The sequence below is a fragment of the Dipodomys ordii genome, unplaced genomic scaffold, assembly GCF_000151885.1.
Source record: "Dipodomys ordii isolate 6190 unplaced genomic scaffold, Dord_2.0 Scaffold201, whole genome shotgun sequence".
Classification (NCBI taxonomy): Eukaryota; Metazoa; Chordata; class Mammalia; order Rodentia; family Heteromyidae; genus Dipodomys; species Dipodomys ordii.
This window is the reverse complement of record NW_012267417.1, coordinates 2,073,090-2,082,643: the sequence shown is the minus strand read 5'-3', so window position 1 is coordinate 2,082,643 and position 9,554 is coordinate 2,073,090. Positions and strand designations below refer to the sequence as shown.

Here is a 9,554-nt window from a genome sequence, read left to right as displayed (position 1 = left end):
AGGAGAAGGATTGGGATTGGGGGGGAGGGGGGAGGCTGGGAAGAGATGTGAACGGTAAACAAAGGAGGAGGCTGCAATGCTTCGTAAGAAATGTACGCATTATCCTGCCCATGTAATTGTAACTCCTCTGTACAATATGTTCACAAATAAAATTAAATTAAATTAAAAAAAAAAAAAGAGAGGCTGTCAACAGTCTGGACACTGTCCTGATCATATCCTGGTCTAATATTAAATACTCTTTACATTAATTTGTTCTCTAGGCTAAGAGTTCAGAAATAAGCACTTGCATACTTTTTGGTTTCCTTATTTTTATTTTTTGAAATCAGGGTCTCAACCAAGAAGCTGCTCTACCACCTGAGCCATGCCTCCAGCCCTAACTACTTTACTTTAAAAAAATTATTGTAAAGGTGATATACAGAGGTTATAGTTACCTAAGTCAGATCGTTACATAAGTCAGAAGGGGTGTCACCCTTTCCCTCATTTTCTCCCAGTTTTTCCCCTCCTGACTCCTCCACCCCCAAGTTGTATAGTTCATTTACAACATAGTGTCTAGTGAGTATCACTGCTGATTTCTTTTTAAAGTACATACTGCTTAAGGGGATGAAGACACGTGATATTCAGAGACTAGGAAGATGTATATGGCCAGCCACTTAACATGGCATATGTACTAGAAAAGCATTTCCTATAAAAAATAATAGCTGCAAATCTGCTATGGCAGTGTGAGGATATGTCTTGCCTATGTTCTTAGGTGTCCAGTATCAGCTTTTTATGCCAGTACCTCAAGGGACTGAAAAGGTTGGCCTTTTCCTGGACCGTTAAAGGACTAGGTTCCTAGGAGTTGCCAACCCTAGCAGGAATTACTTTGAATTCACAGAGCCAGCATCATTTTTCCACTGTCTTCAGAGGTCATCAGGACTATGCCCCTACCCTACTTCCCTTGGCCTATCCTTCCTATAAGTGATGCAACTCTGGATCCCGGATTAATTTTACTGCCTATAGTACCTCCTGCTGTCATTCCTGATATCAGTATCCCACCCAACTGGTGGCCCACTGAAGATTTGTCTCAATTTCATGTTAATACCTCATGCCCATGGTTATGTCTCATCATTCCCATCAACTTCACAACCTCCAGACCTACTGAATCCTATCTTTATATGCCCATTTAAGCTGCTCAGCTACTACCCATTGTCAATAAAGCTGTAGTCTACCTATAATCCATTGCCTCTTATTCTTGTTCAAATCCATCAGCTTCCCTTATCCAGCTTAGACTAGTCTATCATCATTTCCTTACAAACACCTCAGTTTCTTTGCTTCTCTCACCCTCTCTTCTAAGACTGGTATAACCTAGCCATTTTGATTCTGTGCCTGCAACAGAATGACTGAAGCTTGCTGAGTAAAATCTATACAACCTTAGAGCTAGTTTGACTGAACCTCTGGCTCAATCAGGGACTTAATATCACCAGGAATTCTAGTTTCACTAAACTTGTTTTCCTATTTTATTGATAATCCCATGATTTATCTCTCTTTGAATTGATGGCTTTAATTCTTGATTCATTGAGAGTGTCACCATATTTGTGTCTAGGTTTGTCCTTCTATTTCAGTGCCTCTCCAAGTTCAGGCATTGGCCTATGCTCTGGATGCTGCCATCGCCTGCCTGCAGGATATCATTCCTTCTGTTACCACCTCTGTCATTTTTTTTTTCTTTCATATGAGTTTTTCCCCTCTTAACACACAAACAGGTTCTACTATTTTCCCAAATAAAAAAAACCCAAACTTAGCCGTGGCCCCCACTGTCTCCTTTTAATGTCTTAGAGAGTCCTCACATAGCTCCTTATTTCCTTCTAATCCCTCTCACCCTAGCTTGTGCTTTCTCCCACTGCTAGTGGCCAGTGGCAATGAGCTCTCTGCTGCCCACTCCAGTGGGCACTTTCCACTCTGTCCAATTCTGCAGCCTGGATAAAGTAAGTTCTCTTTTGGAAACTCACTTCTCTGGGATTTCAGGACCCACTGTGCCTTCTGCTCTGCAAAGTAGAAGCTGCTGCTTCCAGGCTCTGTCCTGGGCTCTTCCCCTTCTTCCTGTCTGTTCCCAGACTGTCTGCATAGTGCAGTGGCTCTAAAAACCATTTATAAGGTAAATGTCTCATTCCGACTTGAAATTTCCTACAGAATCTCAGATTTATGGACCAAAAGAGAACCCTGATTTCTCTTCACTCTAAACTTTTCTCCTGCTTTTCTTCATCTATTCTTTTACTCAGGACACAATAGTAGGACAATCCTGTTCTCTTTCCTACCTACACCATTCTGCCATTAAGTCTGATCCATCATTTTGGCTTGATCACCATGGTGACTGCTCTAGCTTGAACTGCTATCCCCTGGTTCCTTATCTTCTCCCTTTGTCTACTTTGCTTGTCTACACAGAAGCTGGGACCATCAACAGGTTTCAACTACACTTGGAACAAAATCCAAATTCTTTCCAGAGTCTCTGAGACTTACCATGCTCCAGCCCCATCTATGTCTTGTCTTTTGCTCTTGTAACTTTGATTAGTTCATTATTTGCTGAGTTTATCAGTCTTCTCTTAGGTCCTGGAACATATCAGTTGCCTTCCCTCTTCTGGTGCTCTTACTAAGGTTCTTTGCCTTACTCTGGTCTCACCTTAAATGCCACCTGTGGAAGGAGATCTCTTTTGACTGTTCACTAGGTAGGTGGCTGTATACAGGTAGCCTATCTATTTCTGTTTTTTTAACACTTTATTTTAATGTGGCTTGTAAGATACTTTCCTTTGTCGACTTTTTAAAATGTAATGGTTAGATGTTAATCCTTGTCATCCTACTACTGCACTATCATTTCTACTTTTCTTCCCCCAGATTGTGTATTTAACACTGAGCACAATGCCTAGAAATATATTAGGTACTCAGTAAATATACAATTAATGAATGAATAAATAATGCACTTAAATATTTCATTTCTTTCTGTATAAGTACTTCATTAAAATCTACTCTGAGATTAGTCTAAAAATGTCTAAAGTATGTGGAATTTTTTTAATATATAAACTGAATTTTTCTGAAACAGACATGAGATATGGAAATTCAAACTTTTATAATTTATGAAGAGGCTATACTGTGTGTATGCTGTGTGTGCATGTGTACGTGCATGAGTGCGTGTGCGTGTGCGTGTGTGTGTGTGTACCAGTTCTGGAGCTTGAATTCAGGGGCCTGGGCACTGTCCTTGAGCTTTTGTGCTCAAGGCTACCACTTTATCCAAAGCTCTTCTGGCTTTTTGGTAGCTATTTGGAGATAAGAGTCTTACGGCCTTTCCTGCCTGGGCTTGATTTGAACCATGATTCTCAGATGTCAGCCTCCTGAATAACTAGGACTATAGGCATGTGCCACTGTGCCCAGTGTGACTATATTCCTTTAACAATTATTTTTAAAGTTCGAAGTTGCCACAGATAACATAATCCAGAACATACCTACGGATTCCTTTTGGTGTTTCTCCAATTATGAAGGTGGTCTGGTCTGTCCGGTGAACTTGTTTCTTTCTTTGGCTTATCGGGTATGCAAGGTAAAGGGGAAATGAAGTGCTTCCTTCATTTGGTTGAGGGTCTTTTGTTGTATGTGCTGTTCTATCTGTACTTATTTCTTCTTCATATGTCTGATAAAAAGAGAAGGAAGCAAAAACTTAGTCTGAAAAAAAGTTTTGGGTCAAAAAGACAGAGCATGTCTTACTTTCTCCCCCCAATAGCCTCTGTGATGAAGTAGGTCATATTAGCCAACTTGGGATTATCAACAAACTTAACCTAGATCTTACAAAGGATTAATAGGGAAATATGGTGTGGTACTTTATTTGTTAAGACTTTGGGCATACTGATATACCTGCTGATAGTTACTATCAAAATTGATGGCTATATACATGATGGCTTAAAAATGGTCTCTCTAAATTATTTATTTAGCTTCCTCACAGGGAGGGTTAGGTGAGACTTTGGCAGTAATCTTCACAAAAGTGGTATCAGAAGTGGAAATGGAAATATGAGCAGGCTAGTTGAAAGCATTTCCTTTTAATTCGCCTGTAGACCAAGGTGATGGTAGGATCCCTGGTCTTTTTTTGAAAACCCACTGCTTGACACCAATTGGAGTCTAGATTCCTCTATCACTTTACTGTGTAATCCTTGGGATTTAAAAAAAAATTATTTGTTAAATTTTTATTGTAAAGGTGATGTACACAGGGATTATAGTTAAATAAGTCAGGTACTGAGTACATTTCTTTTGGAACAGTGTCACCCCCTCCCTCATTTTTCTCCCAGATTTTTCCCTTGTGACCCTTTCCTTGCCAAGTTGTATAGTTCTGAGTTCTTCTTCTTTTTTGTTTTTTACTTCGAGCCTCATGATCTAGGGGCAGAGGATTTGGGTATCAGGATCTAGGGAATGATCCCCAAATTATGTTAAAAACTCAGAATTCAACCAAATTTTTGTTATATGTTCCAGCAGTAGTAATAAGCATTTTGTACTTCTCATGTAGTATCAAGGCCACCAATGACTCTATGGCATATGGGGAAGAACTTTTCAAGCATCATGCTGCACATACAGAGACTTGGCAATGAATTAAGAGTGTGGGCGTAGATCATTTGCTATTAATAGTAGAGTGCTGCAGATCATTTGTTATTAATAATAAAGTAATGCAGTTTGTGAATACTTCCATCTTCTTCTTTTTTGGGGGGGGGTTTGTTTTTGGTGCCAGTCTCAGGGCTTGAACTCAGGGCCTGGGCACTGTCCCTGAGCTTTTGTGCTCAAGGCTAGTACTCCACCATAGAACTATTTCTGACTTTTTAGTAGTTAATTGGAGATAAGAGTCTTCCAGACTTTTCTGCTTGGGCTGGCTTTGAACCGTGATCCTCAGATCTCAGCCTCCTGAGTAGCTAGGATTTCAGGTGTAAGCCTGAAGGGTGAAGCAATGCTTCACCTTTTTTTTAGTAAATTATAGTGGGTCCCCTACAACCACATAATTTTCATCCTCTCCTACTCTGATATGCTTTCTTGAGTTATATAGGGGAGAAGTGTTTTCACACATAGAAAGGACAAGTAGAAGTACGTGCTTCTAGAACTGAATTTAATAAATGAAATCACTTTCTTTATATGGTCTAAGACAACAGGTCTGAAGCTTTTTGATCTTAGGCCATTAAAGAGCTTTGGATCAGGTGCATTACAGCTGTTGAAAACTTAAAAGGACTTATTCACTTATTAAAAATAACAATCCCATTGCTTGTTAGCATAAACAACTTTTTTTTTTTTTTGGTCGATTGTAGGGCTTGAACTCTGGGACTGGGTGCTGTCCCTCAGCTCTTCAGCCCAAGGCTAGTGCCATACCACTTGAGCCACTTCTGGCTTTTTCTGCTAATGTGGTGCTGAGGAATCCAACCCAGGGCCTTATGCAAGCAAGGCAAGCACTCTACTACTGAAGCTACCTTCCCAGCCCCCATAAACAACTTTTCTAAAACAAAAAAAAAAACACTTTTTTTAAACTAGTGAGTAAAGTGGCTTTATATATCTAGCTTGATGAGACATAGCTGGATTCTCCTATCTCTGCATTCAGTCTATAGTTTTGGTCAAAATAAATGAAAGAATTAGTCTTATACAGATACAAAGTTAGGGCTAGGAAGGAGGCTTAGTGGTGGAGTGCTTGCCTAGCATGCATGAAGCCACGGGTTCGATTCCTCAGTACCACATACACAGAAAAATCCATAAGTGGTGCTGTGGCTCAAGTGGTAGAGTACTAGCTTTGAGCAAAAAAGAAGCTCAGGGACAGTGACTAGGCCCTGAGTTCAAGCCTCAGACAGAACTGGCAAAACAAAAACAAACACTGATATAAAATTAGAAAATAAAAAATTAATAGTTTTCCAGATAATTATGAGTATCCCTTCTTGATACCTTTACTAAAACTGAAAGTTCATTTTACAAAAAATAAAATCTATCGGTAAAACAACAGTTAATACTGTTAAAATTAAAGGTCACTGGTATATCTGTACCTTGAGTGAATCTTTTCCCCATGACTAATGTTCAATATCATTTATTGGTCTTTCAGAAAATATCAGTAACAAGCCAAGTGGAGCGACTCATGTCTACAATCCTAGCTACCAGAGAAGTGGCTCAAGGCGGGCATAAAGAAAAAGTTTGACACTCCTCCTACGCCAACTCAACAGAAAAATCTGGTTTGGTACCACACATAGCTGAAAGTATCTTATAGATATACAGACATTGTATTGCAAAATACAATGTCATAAGTGCTAAGACATTCACACAAAGTAAAAACAACAATAAAAAAATTTAAACTGACAATGCAAGTCAGTTCAATGGGTAGACATAGGTGAGAATGAATTTTAAGCAAAAGAATAAAAAGTGTAGAGGTGTAAAAGTAGGTTTGGAGAATAGTTCACAAGCTGAGGCTGTCTAGGAAGCCTATTCATCTTAGTATCTCTTGTAGTCTAACACAAGGTCTAGTATATACTGAGTGACAATAGTCCTGAACAAGTGTAGGCTAGGGCCAAGTTAAGATAGGTCTTGCATGTCATGGAGAGTCACTGGTGCAAACTGGCATTACAAGTTTGATGTTTACAGCCAATAATGTGCTTGGTCAAAAGGGATCCAGTAGGTGCATGCATGAGCTTATCTTCTGGTTTTCTGTTCTCTGTATGCCCCAGTCTACTGGATGGTGCTACCCACAGCCAGGGCAGTCTTCCCCATTCAGTTTACCAACTTACATGTCAACTGTCTCTAGAAACACCCTCACAGACATCCCCAGAGTTCATTATGCTTTACTACTTTTCCGGTCATCTCTCAATCTAGTCAAGTTGATAACCAAGAATCACTAATTTGTAAAGGGAAAAAGTAATAAATCATGCCAAATGCCTGTGGAAGAGTAGATACTATCAACAGTTGCTATATATTCATATATGTTTTATTTTGTTTTGTTCACACTAGGGTTTAAACTCAAGGCCTAGAGCTTCCTCAGTTTACTTGTTTGGCTGGCACTCTACAATGTAAATCACACCAGACTTTTGCTGGTTATTTAGTCTCTTAGACTTTTCTACTAGGGCTTTCTTTGAACCCTGATCCTTTAGATTGCAGCCTCTGGAGTATTGAGGATTAAAGATATGAAACACTGGCACCCAGCTTACACTGTATTTCTCGAGTATTGACAGTTTAATTATCTAAACAGTATATTTTGAAAGTGAAGGATATATTCAATCCACTTGGTTGTTTTTTTGGGGAGGGGGAGAGAATCTAACTGCTAAAGTGAAGAAAAGTTTTCATATATTAATTATCTTGAAAAATTAAAAGATTCATTGGTCATATTGGGAAAGTAAAGTTGAAGTTTCCAAATAGAAGTTAATGGAATGAAACAAGGAAGAAAGCTCACTGTAATTGCTGAGCCCCAGGCCCAGTGCTTAGCCTGTCAGTTTAAAACATGAAATGAAGGATTGGTATCTCCAAGAATCCTCCAAATCCTGAAATACTATGATTCCCTACCCTCACTTTTGCTTTATCCTGTGATAAAATCAGAATTCATGTATATGGAGGCAGGATGATCAAAGGAAATGAAAGGAGTTTTTCCGAAGGGACCAGGGGTAATTGCTATCATCGTCATCATAATGGGAAGAAACAGAATTTAAAAATGGCTGTTAAGTACTTACCATTCTTTAAGTCACTGGGTAAAATCAATCAGAGTTCAATAAGACTTTCTATTTCTACACTTTTATGTTACTACATAAAAGGCATTACCAGAAGAAACAGTATTGTGTAAGCTATTTAAAATATTCTAATTATTCTAAAAAGAGAAACTGTTCAAAACCAACTATCTTCTATGCAGTCAGAACAATAAGCAGCTAGAAGAGTTAAATCAGTTCCTAATAAGCAAAGATTATGCTTGCCAATCTGGCCAATTGTTAATCAGTTAATGATTCCTTTCAAATACATTTTCTACCTACAGCATTTTTCATAGGAATTCTGCCACAAACTAAGGCAGATCCTTCATTTATGAAATCTGGATATCTTTATAAAGTCTTCAATTGTTCTTTGTTTGAGACAGAGTCTCACTATTTAGTTCATTCCTCCTGCCTCTGCCTCCTGAGTGCTGCAATTACAGATATGTGCCATTAAGCCTAACTCCTTTTTTTTACATGATGGTACTGGGGCGCTTCTTGCTTAGTTTGGCTTTTTCACTTATGGCTGGAATTCTACCACTTGGGCTATGCCTTCAGTTCCATTTTTTTGCTAGTTAACTGGCGATAAGAATCTCTATAATTTGCCTAGGCTGGCTCTAAACAGCGATTCTCAGATCTTAGCCTCCTGAGTAGCTAGAGTTACAGGCATGAGCCACTGCTGCCCAGCTCAAGCTTGATTCTTACAAGGTATTCTAAAACAAACTATTATTTGTACTATTAGTAACAAAAAATAATAACAGGCAATTATTTAGACTCATAAAAAGATTTTTACTGCTCACCTCTACTAGCAAGAAATAACTATAATTGCAATAACAAAAATTTTGATTATATTTTGAATAATTTCCATGTCTTTTTTGTTTTGCAAGTAATTGAATGTGTTTTATACACATCGAGTCATCAGACACCTTAGTCCATGAATCCTAGTAACTCCACTGTGAGAAGGGCTTTTCCAGGTACTCATGGCTCCCAAACAGGAGGAGAACCACTGTTTTCTCCTTCTTCTGGATAGTCGACAGATAGTCATCCCTCAAATGATATACTAGCTCTCTCGAACAAAGTATCATCTACAATTGATCCTAGTTCTAGGGAGAGGAATATGAAGCCTTTTGCATGTTAATACAATGACAACAATTTATTTCCATACACACACAAAATCTTAAAATTTTTAATTTCTACTAAAAATTACTTGGAACAATAACTTTCTGATACAAACATTATGAAGTTAATATCTGGATAGAGAGAGGGAAAATGGTAAGCCTTATAAAAAAATCCCACCCACCAAGAGTTAATTCTGTGACATGCAGAAACTATAAACCATACTTTCTAGGCTACTTCATAAACCAGTCATTTGTGAACAATTACTTTAAACCATCATGCTATTCATTATCCTAAAGAACAGGGTAATGGAATGCTCTATCTCTCCAGTCTGTTCATTGTAAACAGTCCATCCCTACTTGCTGACTCTACAAGCTGTATAAACATACTGCAATCAAATCCACTTACAGCTCACTGGAATCCTTGCTTTAAGTCATCTACAAAATGCCAATCTAATACAAATACAAGAAAGAGAAGTTCTTATTAACACATTTTTTATTTACCAGAATCTGTACAGTGCTTAAACCTGCACTAGTTATGAAAAGGCAGCCCCCCAGCCCAACACAGCTCCTACCCCTGGCTGACAGCTCGCTTAGTTCTCTCATTTACACCACACTGCAATAACATAAAGAAGGGTTTACTATTAATCCAGGTTTTACTACAAAGCGACCCGTTATTTCTCTGTCAAACACTGGCAAGAGTGCCAAGTGTCTGTCATCCAATCCAGGGGATTAAGCCTTATTT

The 9,554-nt window shown here is 38.6% G+C and overlaps 1 protein-coding gene across 2 annotated transcripts in view; it reads right to left on the bottom strand.

The window, feature by feature from the left end:
- Positions 1 to 9,554, bottom strand: part of Ercc6l2 (excision repair cross-complementation group 6-like 2) — a 63,761-nt gene that overhangs the window by 6,144 nt on the left and 48,063 nt on the right. For both annotated transcript variants that reach the window (XM_013034933.1, XM_013034935.1), the window contains one exon: positions 3,471 to 3,652. In XM_013034933.1, coding sequence (XP_012890387.1) covers positions 3,471 to 3,652 — 182 coding nt within the window. The remainder of the gene's footprint in view (positions 1 to 3,470; positions 3,653 to 9,554) is intronic.